The sequence below is a fragment of the Rhincodon typus genome, chromosome 10, assembly GCF_021869965.1.
Source record: "Rhincodon typus isolate 14 chromosome 10, sRhiTyp1.1, whole genome shotgun sequence".
Taxonomy (NCBI): domain Eukaryota; kingdom Metazoa; phylum Chordata; class Chondrichthyes; order Orectolobiformes; family Rhincodontidae; genus Rhincodon; species Rhincodon typus.
In genome coordinates, this window is record NC_063341.1 from 65,278,556 (window position 1) to 65,297,544 (window position 18,989).

Consider the following 18,989-nt stretch of genomic DNA (forward strand, 5'->3'; position numbering starts at 1 on the left):
GGAGGAAGTAAGCACTTTACTTGAAGCACCAGCAGGAAACTGAACTGATCTCAACATCTGGCAACATCATAGAAACTGATTCGTCTCTGAGGGGACATTTTAGAGAAAATGTAATCAGTCAACCAGTGTCTGTCTGTATTGTTGATTGTATCATTAAAAGGTGATTTTTGACACCCGGGTCCTGCATAGATTGTCTGTCTGGTAGAGAACTTAGAGCCAGTCTGTCCCTCAGGCACCACAGTTGTCACCAGAATGTGCAATGGGAAAACGTGGCAGGGGATGGACAAACTGTCAACTGTTGTCATCACCTTGGGGAGTCTCTTATGATCAAGATCGATTGCTTCATTCCAGTCTTGTGGGTTCTGAGGTGAAGTGTGTGTAAATGTAAAATTATTCAAGTCAGTAAAAGAATCACTGAAGTTTAGAACAATTCAAAGTCAGGAAGCAACCTTTATCAAGCCACTCTATTTCCTAACATAACTGACTTTGGAAATTCTAGTATTTCAGAAGATTTATTACTAATTAAGATGATAGTAGATATTTTGAATCAACCTGTTCAGTCATGTTATGACAGGTGGGACTCGAACCCAGGTGTTCTGGCCCAGGGGTAGAAGCTCTACCACTGCACCACAAGCCCTCAACACTCAAATGGAGTTGTCGCGCGTATTGTGCTGAAAGCTGAGATTGAACAACTTTCAGATCTTTAGTCAAATATTCAACCCAGCTGAGCTGTTTTTGTCTGTTAAGCTGATGGCATACTGTATAATCTAATTGTAAACTTTCTTCATCAGGTGGCGACAGACAAGGTTGCAGAGAAATTGAGTTCTACTCTCTCATGGGTGAAGAGCACAGTGTCTCACACTGTCAGTCAAATGGCTAGCCAGGTGGCAAGCCCGTCTGCTTCACTGCACACTACATCATCTTCGACAACACTGTCCACGCCAGCACTTTCACCAGGATCACCAACCACACTCAGTCCTGATGACTTGGAGCTTTTAGCTAAGCTAGAAGAACAGAATAGGTGAGTTCAGTCTTGATTCTTGAATACAAGTTTTTTTGTAAGTTAAATGGTTTTATGGAGAAATTTAAAGTAAGCTGATGGGTTTTCACTTATCATTGTGATGTTTACTTCTCAATACTTTAATTTTCCTTCTTAAACTCATTTTTGCCCACTGCATGTTATGAAAAAATGAAAACGGTACATGTATTACTACTGAGCATTATTACCCACTGTCACTCATTATTCACTGGATAATAAATTGTAAAGTATCCGTAAACTATATTATTATAGTTATTTTTAGTAAGGAGTGTAATTTAAATAATTTGTGTCCTTGGGACTTGTAGGAAACTTCACTTATTTTTTGCTTGGCTTGCTACTTGGTCTGCAGGGCAACTCTTTTCAGGAAAGGGCAAATTTTCTGATTTGGCATTGGAATTTCAGGATTGTGAAGAATTGCTAGGAAGCCTAAACACACAAATGTGGACAGTAGGTGTAGGCCATTCAGCCCTTTGAGTTTGGTCCAACATTCATTATGATCATGGCTACTGAATGGCATGATCAGCCTCTTACCACTTTTCCCCAGCCTTATGATTTGATCACTTTAGCTGCAAGTGCTATATCCAATTCCTTCTTGAAATCGTACACTATTTTGGCCCTGATTGCGTTCTGTGGTAGCAAATTCCACAGGCTCACCACACTCTGGGTCAAGAAATTTCTTCTTATCTCAGTCCTAAATGGTCACCTGTGGTTCTGGACTTCCCTACTATCAGGAATATCTTTCCTGAATCTACTCTGTTTACCCCTGTTACAAATGTATAGGTTTCTAACGGATTCTCCCCCCACTACCCCCCTCATTCTTCTGAACTCCAGCAAATGTAATCCCAACCAATTCAACCTCTCCTCGTATGTCAGTCCCACCATCTCAGGAATTAGTCTGGTAAGCTTTCGCTGCACTCACTCTATAGCAAGAATATCCTTCTTCTGATAAGGAGACCAAAACTGTGCACAATACTCCAGGTGTGGTTTCACTAAGGCCTTGTATAATTGTGACAAGATATTCCTGTTCCAGTAGTCTAACCTATCGCTATGAAGGCCAAAATAAATAGTCTTTTTAACAGATTGCATGCTTTCCATCAGTGATTGGTGTACAAGGACACCCAGGTCTTGTTGCACATTTCCCTCCCTCAGTTTATAGCCATTCAGATAATAGTGTGTCTTTCTGTCTCTGCTACCAAATGGGATAACATCACATTTATTGACATTATACTGCTTCTACCATGCATTTGCCCACTTACTCAGCTTGTCCAAATCACACTGAAACATCTCTATTCCCATCACAGCTCCTCCTCCCACCCAGCTTTGTGTCATTTGCAAATTTCCTTACATTACTCATTGATATATATTGTGAATAGCTGGGATGCTAGCAGTGATCCCCATGGTACCCCACCAGTCACCTGTCTGCCATTTGGAAAAAGACCCATTCATTCCTATTGTGTTTCCTGTCTGCTAAGCAGTTTTATATTCATATTCACTATCCCTAATCATGTGCTTGAATATTACACACTAATCCCTGCGCAAGATGATATGAATCTAACATTAACTATCATTAACTTCCCTGTGAACAAATGGCTTGATTCTCGACATGTGATATTGAAACTTTAACGACTTGATATCACTTGAAGGAATTTTATTATTTTTTCCCTATAAAACTCCTGAAGTATCAAATCACAAAGACAATAAAGAATTCAATTAACTATGAGTAATTTTATTACAAGTCAAGGTAACTTCCAAAAGATTTATTGTTGGGGTGGGTTTGAATTATAACTCTGAGACAGGCCATTCAATCAACTAATCCATAGCGTTTGTGCTCTGTTGTGATGATCTCATTGGAAGCCAGAACTTTTTCAGATGAAAAGTCTGAGATCCCAGTTATCTACTCAGTAATGCACACGATTCCATCATTTAAAACTGAAGAATTTACTATACAAGAGTCAAACAAAACAAATGTTAAATATTGTCTAAGCTTACCACTTATACTTTAACACACAGAATCAACACAAGTTGAGTGTGATTTAACCAGCAAATTGTTATATTGTAAAGCATGAAAAGCATTTTAAATGGTAGATATAACTAAAATTTTGAGTCCAGTTGCAAAAACACGCAAGACGTTTGACACCGTCTAGGACAAGGCATCCTGCTTGATTAGCATCACACCCACTAGCATCCACTCCTTCCACCACCGAATTCGCTACTAACAGCGTCTACTATCTACGAGATGCACGACAGAATTTTGCCAAAGATTCTGAGGCAGCTCCTTCAAAGCCCATGATCACTTCCACCTGCAGGGACAAACGGATACATGGGAACATCACAACCTGGAGTTCCCCTCCAAGCTACTCATCATCCTGACTTAGCAATATATATCATTGTTCCTTCACTGCCATTGGGTCACACTCATGGAATTCCTTCCTAAAAGGTCAACCTACAGAACATAAACTGCAGCTGTTGAAGAAGGCAGCTTGCCATCACCACCTGAAGGGCAACTAGGGATTGTCAATAAATGCTGGTCAGTCAGTGACGCCCATGTCCCATGAATGAATTTTGAAAAAGTTGGCTCAGATGTCCTTTTTGCTGGTAGGTTAGCAAACTCAGTTGCAAAAGCCTTCAAAGGTCTGTCTTTCTCACAAAGAATTTCAGCTCCCCTCCTTTTATGATTCAGTCTGAATCCCAGCTGGCAACAGCACAGATCAAACCCAAGTTGCAAGGACACGGTCTTGAAAACAAAATGACATGTCTGCAGAATCAGCTCAACTGCACCTGTTATTTTCTGGATGCTGTAGATCAAGGGGGGAGGGTATGGTGGATCAGTGGTTAGCATTGCTGCATCACAGTGCCAGGGACGTGGGTTCAGTTCCAGCCTTGGGCAACTGCATTGAATTTGCACATTCTCCCTGTGTCTGCATGGGTTTTCTTAAGGTACTCTGATTTGCTCCCACAGTCCAAAGATATGCAGATTAGGTGGATTGGAAAGCTAAATTGCCCATAATGTCCAGAGATGTGTACTTTGGGTGGATTAGCCATGGGAAATGCAGGGTTACAGGGATAGGATAGGAGGGTCAGTCTGGGTTGGATGGTCTTCGGAGAGTCAGTGTAGACCTCTTGGGCGGAATGGCCTGTTTCCACGCTGTAGGGATTCTATGGATCAATGTTAGCTTTAACACCTGCAATATAACTGTATTTGCTGAATCTCCACTTGTGGATTCTTCAATTTATTTGTACTGCAAACACTGCAGTTATCAACTTCTACCACTGAGCGTAGATGACTTTACTTCCCTTCTGTATAACTTTAAGCAGGTTTGGTCACCTAAAAGTTTTGCTTTCCAATTTCATCTTTCGTTTTTACTTCCTTAGTTCGTCTCTTTTTGGTCATAGAGTCATAACGCACAGAAACAGGCCCTTCAACCCAACTCATCCATGCCGACCACGTTTCCTAAACTGAGGCCACCTGGGGGGGAAAAAGAAAACTTTTGAACTCGTGGATCCCATCATAACATGACTTTTCTCTCATTCCACCAATGAAATCTCAACATGTCAGTGTCTCTTTCTCTTCCTTTTTCTGCTGATACTTAATTGGTTTCCTTTTGAAAACAGCACACTTCCTGTGATTGATCGTTGCAAGTTCTGACATGTCCGAAAAGGAAATATTTCCTAGCTTTCCTCTTGGATTCATTTGTAACTTTGCTGTATTTAAGGCTCAAAGTTTATGATCTTCTACAGTTAGGAACATTCTGTCCAGATCTGTCCTGTCCACACCATTTATAATTTTAAAAAACTCCTATCAGATATTTTCTTTTACAAAAGAAAAAGCATCAACGTGTACAATCTTCACTGTAATAGCTGTAATCACTCAGTTCTGGTACCATCCTTGTAAATCATTTTTGCATTTTTGTAGCCACTTGTATGTCCTTTGTAGAGTACAGAGGCCAGACCCTGCACAATATTCTTAATTTGGCCTGATACAGGATCTCATGCAAGCTCAATATAATTCCATTCCTGTTGAATTCTATAACCGTAGAAAATATACGAATGCCCTGTTTGCATTTTAGTTGCTTTGCTGGTCTGTGATGCTTCTTTTAATGTTTTTTATCAATTTAGTTCTAGCTCTGTTTGCTTTTCTATTTCCATGCAGTTCCTTATTTTTGTTGCGTAGATCATGTTTCTATTTTTCCCACCAAAGTATATCACCCTTACAAGCATCGTAGTTAAAGTTCTTTCAACATTGAGCGGTTAAGTCTGCAAGTTTCCTAATGACTTCAGTTATGTTGTACTTTACCTCAGTGTTAGCTTAACCCCTGAGCTTGACCAAATGTTCAAATCATTCATACAAGTTCTAACACTAATCCTTGAAGAACACCACTTTGTACTTTCCTCCAGTGTGAAAAACTTCCTTTCATCCCTACTCTGCTTTGTTTCTAGACAAGTAGATCATCTTGATGGTGGCACAATCATGTGGAGGGAGAGTCTGGTACCTTGATGCATCGACCAAGTGAATTCAAATATCATCACAGAAATAAAAGAATTTGAATTCACATTACAAATAAGATCTGGAAACGAAAAGCCAGTGGACAACTCTGCAAAAAAGAGAGACCATGAAGCTATTGATTCTCATAAAATCCCAACTGGATCACCAATGTCCTTGAGGGAAGGCTGCAGTTATCCATAATTTGTTTAGCCAAATTATAAGGCTTCAGCTACATGCAATTGACCTACCAGCAAGCCTCTTAACTGCATTAAACTTAAAAGCATCTTGGAATGGGCAACACATGCTGGCAGTGCCCGTATTCCGAAAATGAATAATAATAGAAATAATTTCTACGGTATACTGCTGAAACTCCAGTTTGAAGGGAGACAGCAACCATACTTGGAAACTTGAAGTTTGAGGAAAGAATTGGTTAATACTGTTTCATGTTTGAATATCTTCAGTGGCCTTGGTGCCAGGGTATGTGCGTCAGTTTGAAACCTCTTGTTCTTTATTTCATTCATTCATGTGATGTTGGCATCATTGGCTCAGCCAGCATTAGTATTCAACAGACTGGGTAAGGACGGCCAACTTTCTTTTGTAGTAATTGTTACTAGGTCAGCCAGGTGGACCTCATAGAATTTGAGTTCCCTGATTGGGTCTGTTAAACTCGTGATCAGGTAGCTCTGGCTGACAGATATAAACAGGAGTGTCAGAGGTTCTGGCTGTGAGGAGGCCAGACCAGTACTATGCATGTGTAACTAAAGGGTGACTTGGTGACGGGATGTTGTCTTCTGTGGAGTTATTCCAGTGGCGACAAGAGGGAAAAAAACGCTCCTGAAGATATTTGCTCACAACAGTCGTCTTTGAGTTGGGATAAGCATTTCTGGCATCATGCTTTTGTTTGGGAAGCTTGACTCGTCCAATACTGTCACTAAGGACTGGCTTAGTATGTGGAAAGAATGTTTTTTTTTCTGGGCAACTGAAAAGCAACAAGGAATTCTCTTGAAAGTGTGTGCGCCCACCAGCCTTTTCAGTTATTAAGAGCCTGATTTTTTTTCTGCGGCACCAGATACTAAAACCTTTCAGGACTTGACAGATTGAGTTAAATAATATTATGACCCCAAGCCTCTTCAGATTCTATCAGTTTTACTTGGCAGTTTGAGAACCAGGGGAATCTGTGTTGGGATTTTTGAGGTTAAAATGACTGACAGAGGCATGTGACTTTGGTTTAACTCTTAATAAGATGCTAAGCGACTGTTGTTTGACATGTGGGATTAATGATTAACCATGCAAAACCACCTACTAGCAAAGCCCAGTTGGACTTCAAACAGGCACTGCAACTGGCTTTATCATTGGAAAATGTGGCAAGTGGAGCATATGAGTTACAGGGTATGCCAGTGGAAATAGACATCCTCGCCAGGCTCACTGAGCTTGGGGGTTATCACTTGAGTGCAGGCAATTGCATAGCCTCACTCAGGATATACCCTGAACAGAGGGACTTAAGGTCAGTCCACAGCAAAATCCCAAAACAAAGCCAAGCCTCGGCCAAATGGTTAAAATTTCCTTCAGAATCTGGGCAGGAAAACTATTGTAGTTGCTGCCGATATGTGGACTTGATACAGCAAGAGAGTCCCATGAGGCCTGAATTGAGTAAGAGAACGCGAGCGGTTGTCTAGGAGAGTGCACATCCTGGAAAGTCCACCTACATCTGGCTTGGAACAGTTAAAAGTGCTTAGTAACATCCAATTGGAACAAATCAAAACAAAGGCCTGGTTAAATAGTCACGCGATTCTAATGGAGTTAATACTGGCGCAGCTGTATCAGTGATTGCAGAAGCAGTTGTTGATAAAATTCGCTCTAGGCTCCAACCCTGAAGTTTGTGTAAGACCTTAGCTAGACAGAGAACCTGTACGGGGTAACCTTTACAGATAAGAGTTCAACTTCAATTCTGGCCTCGTATGGTGAAGCAGCTGGTTCAGTTACCACTGTTGTAGTAACCAATTCGGGCCCAAGCTTGATGGGAAAAATTGGTTGAGAGAGATTCACCTTGATTGGCTCAACATTTTTCAATTCGAAAATGGCTGCCTGAGTGAAGTCCTAATTTAATACTTAAGAGGTGTTTTAGGAAGGCCGAGGGACTATCAAAATAGCCAAGGCCACCGTGCATTTTGTCAGAAAGCAATTCCACGGTTCTGCAAGGACCATCCAGTGCTGTTTTTCTTGCATGCAAAAGTAGAGGCAGTAATCAGGAGGCTGGAAAATGAAGGAATCATCAAGCCACTACAGTTCGCAGAATGGACTTGTATACAAAGCTGGAGGGGGAATGGGGTTATCCTTCATGAAGCATCACATGAGCCATGTGTATCTGCAATTGTGGTTAGATGAGAATTCCCAGAAGTATGCTCCTATTAATACCCATAACAGTTCACCAGCATATGAGACAGCCATTTGGGATATCATCAACCTGTGCCACTCTCAATGGATGATGGATAATATTTTGCAAGGCCTACCTTGGGTCGCCATTTATCTGGATGACAGGTTAATAACAGGGAAGACTAATAAAGAACATTTAGAAAACTTGACATAGTCCTTGGACATTTCTCCAAGGTGGTGGTGTGTTCCACTCATCCCAAATTACCACCTTGCATTACAGAGTTGACAGGACTGAGTCACACCTGTTGGAAGATGAAGTGAGGGCAAATCAAAGGTGCCGTGACTCCCACATCTGTATCAGAGCTTAGATCTTTCCTCGGATTGGTGAATTATTATGGAAAGTTCATGTGTAACCTGGCCTCCTTACATCTGCTGTTGAAAAATGGTCAGCCTTAGAAATGGTCATGTAGCCAAGATGTAGCTCTCAGGAAAGTGATGAAGCAGATCTCGTCTTAAAGTGTTGGCATGTTATAATCCCAATCGATGTCTGCTGACATCCGATGCCTCCCTGTATGGAACGAGGGTAGTATTGGCTCACTGGTGGCCCAAAGGAGAGGAACGCTCAATAGCGTACACTTCACAAATTTTGGCTGATGCAGAGCATAAATATGCCCAGATAGAGAAGGAAGGTTTGCCGGTTATCTTTGGTGTGAGAAAGTTCCACTAACATCTTTACGGGTGTAAATTTGTAATAGAAACAGTCCACAAACACTTGCTAGGGCTTTTCAAGGAGGACAAGGCCTGTCGCTCATAGCTTCACGTCGAATTCAGCAGTGGAATGTCGTTCAAAGTACGTAGAACTACAAGTTGGAACACCGCCCTGGAAGCCAAATATCAAATGTAAACGCCGCCGCCGCCGCCGCCACCACCTGTGGTGCTGTCACTGAGAGAATCCATTCTCATTTTAAACTGTTACGGACACCCTTGCGGTCACCACTGACAATATTAAGACTGTGGACTCAAAACATCTGGTCCTGGCACAACTAAAAGAGCTGGTGGTGAGGGAGGAACAAAAGAGCTATCACAGCCAGAATTGAAACCTTTCTGGATCTGGTGAGACCAGATCACTGTAGAAGAAGCATTTTATTATTGGGAGCAAGAGCGATTGTCCCAAACAAAGGTTACCACTTGATAGTGGCTGAATTCCACCATGGGTGTCCAAAATGAAGATGTTGGTGAGAAGTTATGCCTAGTGGCCAGGATTGGATGCAGACATAGCTGTGTTGGTGGGGCAGTACCCAAAGTACCAACAAGGACAAAAATGACCAGCTGCAGCGCGCTCTCATTTGTGAGAATGGCCAGGTAAACCCTGGACTTGGTTACATATCAACCATGCCAGACCTTTCATGAGCTGAACGTTCTTGGTCATTGTGGACGCCCACTCAAAGTGATTGGACATGCATAAAGTTCATTGGTCAATCACGGGGATGATGATAGGAAAGCTGCAGGCTTCTTTTACAATACATGGGCTCCCGGTAGTGCTCATCACAGAAAATGGGCCATCATTTACCAGCAGGGAATTAGAGTATTTGCTAAAGTCGAATGGTATTTGGCCTACAAGGACAGCTTCATACCATCTGTTGTCCAATGGTCAGCAGAAAGAGCAGTCCAAGCTTTGAAGGCAGGCTTAAAGAAACAACCTACAGCTTCACTCGATACCAAACTGACCTGGTTACTATTTGATTATTGGACCACTCCTCATGCAATTCCAGGGATAGCTCCAGCAGAGTTGCTTATGTGGACCAGACTCGGCACCAGGTTAAAGCTGGTTTCCTGGACCTGGAGCGAGGGTAAAACCACTTCAGCATTGCCAATGTCTGAAACAAGACTTCTCTAAGCGAGAGAGACAATTAACTTCAGGGGACGAAGTTTGGTGCTGAAACCATGGAAATGGCCAAACATGTTTCAGAGGCACGGTCAGGTCCCGTGATGTACAGGTTTGGGTCGGTGAGGTGGTCCTAAGCAAACATGTGGACCACATGAAAGCTGCCAACTTGCAAATGGGGCAGGAGCAAAAGATATCAGGCCCCTCAAGAACAGCCGGAAAGACTGTCGGAACCCATGGGTTCTACCCTCTCCATATAGCATTGAAGAAACGTCAGTCTGAGATGGACATGACAGATATCACAGCCCCAATGCCTTTACCGCTTGAAGAGGATGAATTTCTTCCGAGATGCTCCAGGCATAAGAAGCAGGCTATGGCCAGGTACACGTGGCCCATTTCCAAGGCTGAGTTGGAGGAACCGGACCTAGTGCAAAAATGGCCCAGGAGAGGCTACATGAAAAGTAATGGACCTGTGTCTCCAAAGTTAGAGGGGAGCATGGAATGATTGTTATGAGGTCAGCCAGGTAGACTGCATAGAATGAGATTGCTGGTTGGGCTATTAATCTGGTTCAATCAGAGAGCCCTGGCTGACAGATATAAACGGGAGCATCAGAAGTTCTGTTTGCTGAGCTAGCTCGGTAGAAGCTAGAACCAGTGTCAAATACTATGCATGTGTAAATAAAGGGTGACTTGGTGACTGGATACTGGCCTCTGGAGTTATTTCACCTTACTTGAAGGACATTTCTGAACCAAATGGGCTTTAAATGGCAATTGAGAGTCGTTAAATGATCACTGTTAGGCCAGCTTTTAGGTTCTAGATGCTTATTGAATTCCAGTCTCACCATCTGCCATTTGGGATTCAAACCCATGTTGCCACAGCGTTAGCTTGGGTATCTGGATTACTAGCCCATTGACAAAACCAGTAAGCCATTGCCTCTGAAAACCAGCAAAACTTCATTCTCAGAAAGTGATCATTTTACTTTGGCTCGCCACTCACCTTTTCAGACAATGCTATCAGAATATATTGTAACTCCATCAAATTTCTCTTGGAAAAACCATTGTCTCAAATCCAAATTATATTTGTAAGCTATAAGATGGCCTTGATCACCAGCTGCCGTAATTGGACTCTTCGGTACTAACCAACCACAATTCTGGAGCAAGATGCCAACATACTAGCTTTAAAGCTGGGGTAATAAAACAACAGCCAATGTCCAGAAGTCATTCAGTTTACTGAAAACTGGTCCCCAGTTGATTAAGGTGATCCACCTAATTGATGTTTCACCTACTGTTGGTGCTTTTGGGTTTTGCTGCAGTTTATCTTTTTTATACTAGTGTTTCCAGAGCTCTGAGCATTTATCTCCAAGAGTCTTTGATATTACTTTGTGGTTATATACTTATTCACTTGGGCAGAGTGGTCGAGGAGGATTAGTACTGTGCATCTGTACCCTCGCAGTGACTCATTCCTTCAAAAGTGTGGGAAGTGAGGAGATTGATCGATAGATAAAGAAAGTTTAGAAAATAAATGTTTTGGAAATGATTCCTGGGTTTTGCTTGACTATTAAGCTAGAATAATTAGTGCAGGTGCATTTAATTTTTTTCTCTATTTTTGTCCCTCAGTTTCCAGGTCAGATACAACAATGCCAGATGCAGAGTGAAGTGCACAGCGTGTTAATCTAAAATTATGAAACCACAGTGAACTTTTGTCAATATGCTGCAGCTTGATGCAGAGGTTAAGGGGAGGAGACACATTTGTTTAAACTGCAGATAGAACAGGAGTTTTATTTGCTCAATCTAACTGAAGTATGTGGTAGTTGCTTTTTACATTGTGGGTATACTGAAAAACTATGGACTTCACAAGGTAGGTTTATTTTTAGTACAAAGAATTTTCTTTTGAGAGAAAACTGGAAATTTCTGGTGTACATTTTGACAAGATGTCAGTAACATAAATTCCAGCAAGCTGGTCAAGTTGACTGGTGTTCTTGTCCTTTTTTTAGCCATAAAGATGATCATGCATGCTATTGCTCATAGAGGAAGCTTTTAAATATGTCTAATTTTAAATAGTAACATCAGTTTAATCGAATTAAACATTTGTATTTGTTTGAATCACTTCATATTTCATGACTTGGTGACCGTTTAGCGATGTGATGTTTTATTCTTTTACAATTCTGTGGTTTAAAATGCTGTGACACGTGCAAAATCGTGTATTTTTCACAATTTGTGAACTTTTTTTCAAATTTATAACTAAATTTGAATTATTTTTACTAAGGAGAAGGAACTGAAGTGAGCAGTGAGGCATACATGAAGCAAAGGAGATGAAAAGTGCTAAGGAGAAAAATCTGTTGACAGATACTGATGGTTATTAAGGTTTGAAGTTTTTACTAGGAATAAAATACGTTGATTGTCTGCAAAATTGAAGAGTTTAAGAATGATTTGCAGGCGTGATATGTTTGAAACTGGAAGTAGCAGTGTGATGTGGTCTTTAGGGGAGGGTGAGGAGAAGGAGGGAAGGAAATTACAGGGCTGCATGATAGTCCCGTTGAGTTTTTGTATAATTGATTACGTTGTATCAGCCTCACAGTACTCCTGCATTTAATTCTTCACATGTTGACTCGTCTGCAGGAAGGGATAGTTGTTTGGTTTGGGACTTCCACGTTCGATGGAAAACCCATTCATGATGTATGAGGGGAAGAAGGGAATGCTTAAAATCCATGTCTGATCGTGCAAAACAGGTGTAAGTTATTGAAGTGACTGGAAGATGGATAATTCCATTCCTTTTGTACTGTACATTGTAATATGATAATTTAGTAGGCAAGGAACTACCAAGATGACCAAATCTTGGAGAAATTGTTTTTGTTGCAAGTTAATCAAGTTAATGTTTTCGACAGAATGCGTTTGCAAAAAAAAAAAAATTGAAATCGAGGACATTTTGTGAAATTCTCCTTTTTGTTCCTTACGTTTTATTTGGGGTCTTCGCAGTGCTGGTTGATCTCTTTCTCCATCTCCTCCTGTCACTTATCCATTTGTCTTGCAAGCTGTAGTGTTTACGTCTTCGATCACTGCATCGTTTCATCTCAATTTAGGCTTTCCCGTTCTCCTTATCCTGGCAGTCCCATGTTGATCACTCACCTATCTACAATTCTTCTTGTCTCTGCAATTGCCATACAGTGTTTATCTCTTCTCAGCTACTTTCTTTGTTGCTCCATAATCTTCACTGACCCTGTGTGCTGATTCGTGATTTTTCCCTTTTCTTATTACTCCACGAGTTTTTCACAGCATCTGTTCCTTGTTTCTTGATGTTGCCCAAGTTGATACACTATGTAACAAGGACTCACAGCTGCCTTGTACATTCTTCCTTTCAGTTTCAGCAATATTTTGCTGTCATGTAAGATTCCGCTGCATTTCTAGTTACTCCAACGAGAGGTAATCTGTTAGTTTAATTCCATTTACATATTCCCACATTCAGCTACCACTGAACCCAGGTGATTGACATTGCTCACATTCTCCAAGTATTCACTTGTAACTTTTTACAAGTTACTCTCTGGTCATCTTTAGCAGTTCAAACTGACAGTACACCAATTGGCTCTTTAGTCTGTTGATCTTCAGACCGCTGTCATCTGGTGCTTTTCTCCAGATACTTTTATATTGTGTCATCATCTCTACCACCGTTCAATGACAGATGCAAATTTCATTGACCATTGTATTTTCCTTCTCATTTGCTCAGTGACCACATCCAGGAAGAGGGAAGGCTTCAGTATAAATTCAGTAACCCAACTTTGGGGAATTCTCGTACATTCAAATAACTGAGAAGGAAAAGAGATCCTACAGTTATGTTCTCCTGGATCTTCAAGGCATCCAGTTATCATACCCCGTCAGTCACTTTCGAAGCGCTGTCTGCAAATTCAGCAACTATTTTGATGCACAGCCAGAACCCACATGCAGCAAGAAAGTAGATAGCCAAATCGTTTGGTTTTGAATGGTGTAGACTGAAGGAGGAATTTTAGCCAAACAGGTGTACAGTCCTACTCTCCTGAAAACCTGAAGAATGAAATTGGTCCTCACTTTCATGTCTCATCTGAAGGGGTAGCATCTTCATATAAGCAATACTCCCTTAGTAATTATGGATTTTAACAACAGACTCAAAATAATGGTGTATTGCATTATCTTATAGTAGTGATGTAGATGATGCATCAATTGTACATGTTGAATCTGAGAATGTTTATCGGTAATAAGTAGGCTTTTCAGCAGAATTGTTGGGAAGTAATAGAAAGTGAAAATTCTCCAGTGTAGATGTTACTTAAAAATTTCTATTTATCAGCAATCCCTTGTCAGGCATAACTTTTTCCTGTAGATGAGATGTCAGCATTTGCCGTGTGTTTAGTGATAGGCTTGTGATCTCTGACTTAGCTTTGTAGGCACTCTTATAGTGAGGACCTTGGCAGCGAGCAGAGGCGGTGAGGGCAGATTGTTGACTCAAACAGTTGCCTTTCTTTCCATCTCTTCTTCTTGATGCCATTTTGCAATTATGCATCTTCGGTTCAAGTTGTTTAAGAGACTGAAGTATTTCATTGACAGGACTGAAACGCAAATACAATTTTTAAAATATTTACACTCCTCCTTGCAGAGTGAAGACAACTGACCACCTTGTTTGTTAATTATACTATACCATACTCTCTATTGACTTGGTCTGAGGAATTTGTGTTGTGTTTTGAGAGATCTCAATATTTATAAATTTTGTCTAATTGACTTATCAGTTAAACTGACCTGAAGTTCAAGTTAAATATTGATTTGAACAAGTTACACTGCAGGCTGCTTTGTAGCTGCTACAAAATAGTCCAAAAATAACATTTTGTAAAAACACTTTGTACGTTTAGCCGTGTGCTTTTTCAGGAGTTTTGTTTTTAAATGTAAAATGCTGTAAATATTGTGTGCATGAAAAGTGATAATTTAAGTATGATTTATATTCAGTTTCCTCCCAGTGTTATTGCTTGTGGCTAAAAAAAATTGTGTGCCATTCCTTGAGATATGTCTGGTAGTTTTCATCCCTATGGGTTATATATGCTATAAGGGTTTGCCTAATCTCTTAAGCTTGCAATGCAAATTCGGTGTTTGCGTCTGCAAATGATTAGCAATGGGTTTGAATTGAAGAGGCTGTTTTATATTTTGGCCCATGTAAATTGACATTCAGAAAAACCAGGAGTCGTATATTCAAGTAAAACTTTTTCTAAACATACCGTACATTTAATTAAGCTTGAACGGTGCTTTTTGATCCTATCCACTTGTGTTCAATCTAAAGTTAAGTGTCACTGTGGCCACTGTATTCACTGAAAATCATGAATGCTGAGTAATATACAAAGTAATACAAATTAAGGTCCAATATCTTTCTTCCACCGAGGATGGATTGATTGATTTGTTGTTTATTATCTAAATCTCAGTTTTTTTGGAAATGTAGGTGGAGGGATAAATCATTTTGTTGCGAAGGAAAATGATATTGAGAAAGATATAAGCTGAAATGAGATTTGTTCTAAGAAAAGGAGTATAATTTTAGTTTTTTGTAACAGCAAAACTCTGCATTGGAAGCAGGATTGTGCAATTTACATCAGTGTTAACAGAAAGCAAGATGTTTTGCAAAAGGAATCTTTATTTGGTTCTGTGAGCTACTTAAATGTCTATTGTGCTTGATAGTAAACTAAGCAGTTCAACAACGCCGATCAAAAACGTGAGCTTTTTCATCTCCAGTCATAGTGTTTACCAAGCTAATCTCAGAACTGTGGTTGCTGCTTGTGTTAAGGTCAGAGAAGACAGTTTTTCTGCTGTGTATGCAATTGACAAACCCTTGCAGGCCAGGGGCAAAAATGAACTTGACAGGGTAACCATGTCTTTGTTCACATATGAAGCATGGCCACTTAAGGGAAGAAAAATATTTTCATGTACTTATATTGTGGAAAATGCATATAGTGTGGATGTGCATGCCACAATCATTTAGTTGGAAGTTTAAATTTTTCATGGAAGAATCATTGGGAATTCTAACTGTTCCATCAGTTAAATATTTGAAGCCACTTTTATTCAATTTTGTTTTGAATGTACTTATTGCTTACATAGTTTATTCAAACCCATGAGTGATCTTACTTGGAGCTTACTACACACTTGGGATAGCATTATAAAAATTCACGAGAATCACTACGTGCAGTGATATAGAACAGAATCAGGACATTCGCCTCTTCCAGTTTCTCCTGTATAGGATTACATAGAAGATGCAATGCAGCAACAGGTCATTTGGGTCCAACTGGTCAATAGAGGTGTTTATACTCCACTCAAGCCGCCTCCCATTTTTGCTGGATTTAAAGCTGTCATCATACCCCACTTCCCCCTCACTCTTGTACTGGTCTAGCTTTCTTCCCTTTGAACAGCCTCTGTGGTAGTGAGTTCTACATTCTCTCAATTCTTTGGATAAAGATGTTTCCTTCTCAATTCCCTGTTGGATTTCTTGGTCACCGTCTTCTGTTGATGGCTTCTAGTTATGCTCTTACCCCCAAGAGGAAGCACTATTGCTGTATCCACTCTCTTAAAACCTTTCCCAATTTTAATGACCTCCGGTTGGTCTTGCCTTAGCCTTTGCTTTTGAAAAGAAAAGAGACCCGTTGTGCCAATCCTTTCCCAAAAGGTATACCCATGCACTTCTTTCTTTATCCCTGTCAATTGTCTCAGGTCTGTCTCCACTGTTCCTTTATTCTTTTTATAACATGAAACCCAGAACTGCATTTGAAGTGCAGTGTTCGATACAAGGTTCTTCCATGTGGTGTGATTTTTGGCTGATCTGATTCTTAACTCTATCTACCTATCTTAGCCCCTTGTCCTCTTATACTCTTATCTGGCAAAAAATCATTAATCTCAAATTTAAAGTTAATAAAAAATCTATTAATTCTACAATGGACTACTATTGCTTTTTGTGGGATAGAGTTGCATTCTTTTACCACCCTTTCATGTCGACGCATTTCCTACCTTCTCTCCTGAATAGCTTGACTGTAACTTAAAGGTTATGTCCCTTTGACCTAGATTCTATGTCCTGAGGAAAAAGAAGCTTCACCATAATAATTCCTTTCAAAACCTAGAATCCTCAAATCACCTTTAATCTCCTGCATTCCAGGGAATAACAAGGGTACATTGCACCATGGCTCCTCATAATTCATGTAGTAACATTCTGGTGAATTTGTACTGTGCTTCTTTCAAGGTTATTGCGTGCTTTCTACGGTTCAGTGCCGAGAACCATACATCACCACAGTTGTTGGATTTGTGTAACTAAAGCGCAACTTTCCCTTTTTTTTAAGCTGTTGTTTTAAAGGCTAAAGTTTCATTTCCCTTTGTTTTTGTTTATATGTTTTAGTCTTCCGTGTACATGGGCTCTGAGCGTTTTTGGACATCTGCTAGAATTTTGTCCTCGAATTAGCACTTGGATATTCATTTTGGTCCAAAAAGTACGATGTCACGTTTGCCCATGTTGAAATCCATCTGCCTCAATCAATTTTTTCTTTGTAGTTTTGTATTGTAATTGTTTTATCATAGAATCCCTACAGTGTGGCCCAACAAGTCCACACCGAACCTCAGAGCATCCCTCGTCACCCACCTAATCTACACATCCCTGAACACTATGGGCAATTTAGCATAGCCAATTCACCTAACCTGCACATCTTTGGACTGTGGGAGAAAACCGGAGCACCTGGAGGAAACCCATGCAGACTCCACACAGACGGTCACCTGAGGCTGGAATCGAACTCTCGTCCCTGGTGCTGTGAGGCAGAAGTGCTAACCACTGAGCCACCGTGCCGTCCCTTATGCTACTTAACTATTTAGTATACCAATAATCTTTGTGCCATCAGCAAACTTGGAATGATATGACTGTCTCGTGTAATCTAGGGCATTAAATATAGAGAATGGTTGATTCCCCTAGTGCAGATCATTATGGAACACCATTATGAATCACCACCTTCAAATTTAAGTAGAACAAGAACAAAGAACAAAGAAAATTACAGCACAGGAACAGGCCCTTTGGCCCTCCAAGCCTGCGCCGATCCAGATCCTCTATCTAAACCTGTCACCTATTTTCCAAGGATCTGTATCCCTCTGCTCCCTGCCCAGTCATGTATCTGTCTAGATACATCTTAAATGATGCTATCGTGCCCGCCTCTACCACCTCCGCTGGCAACGCGTTCCAGGCACCCACCACCCTCTGTGTAAAGAGCTTTCCACGCTTATCTCCCTTAAACTTCTCCCCCTCACCTTGAAATCGTGACCCCTAGTAATTGAGTACCCCACGCTGGGGGGAAAAAACTTCTTGCTATCCACCCTGTCTATATCTCTCATGATTTTGTAGACCTCAATCAGGTCCCCCTCAACCTCCGTCTTTCTAATGTCAATAATCCTAATCTCTCTTCATAGCTAGTGCCCTCCATACCAGGCAACATCCGGTGAACGTCCTCTGCACCCTCTCCAAAGCATCCACATCCTTTTGGTAATGTGGCGACCAGAACTGTATGCAGTATTCCAAATGTGGTCGAACCATAGTCCTATACAATTGTAACATGACCTGCCAACTCTTGTACTCATTACTCCGTCTGATGAATGAAAGTATGCCGTATGCCTTCTTGACCACTCTATCCACCTGCATTGCCACCTTCAGGGTACAATGGACCTGAACACACAGATCTCTCTGTGCATCAATTTTCCCCAGGGCTTTTCCATTTACCACATAGTTCGCTACTCTTTTATCGCATACTCTTTTACACCTTTTATTGCTACTCTGTTTTTCCAAACTTTTCTGTTTTGATTAGTTTATAAAATAATTCTGGAACAATGCTGAAATAACTCCATGGAGGCTGGTATCCTGTCACCAAGTAACCCTTTATTTACCCATGCACCATACATGGACTCTGACCAGCTAGTTCAGAGCCAGTCCCTAGACTGAGGTGACTCCCTTACACTCCTGTTTATCACTGTCAGCCAGGACTCCCCAGATGACCCAGGTTAACAACCCCAGTCAGGGAACTCATTAAGTGAGATCCACCTGGTACTCTTTCCAATGACTACAATTGCTAATAGTCTTTCTGTAGTTTTACTGTTCTGGCAACATGAGGCACTTTAATTTGAAACCTTGCTAAGAGTTGGTCCAAAGACACACACACACACTTCAGCTGAAGTTGTCCCTGTTTGAAATG

General features: G+C 40.8%; 1 protein-coding gene across 14 annotated transcripts in view; it reads left to right on the forward strand.

The window, feature by feature from the left end:
• Positions 1-794: 794 nt before the first annotated feature.
• The window catches only part of LOC109931499 (ecotropic viral integration site 5 protein homolog), a 219,521-nt gene continuing 201,326 nt past the window's right edge, over positions 795-18,989 (forward strand). For 8 of the 14 annotated variants that reach the window (XM_048601767.1, XM_048601764.1, XM_048601766.1 and 5 more), the window contains exon 1: positions 796-1,021. In XM_048601767.1, the coding sequence (XP_048457724.1) occupies positions 873-1,021 (149 nt within the window). In that variant the 5' untranslated portion in view covers positions 796-872. Of the gene's footprint in view, positions 1,022-5,547; positions 6,097-6,377; positions 10,242-18,989 lie in introns of those variants that run through there. The other 6 variants (XM_048601775.1, XM_048601776.1, XM_048601777.1 and 3 more) reach the window with 4 other exon arrangements.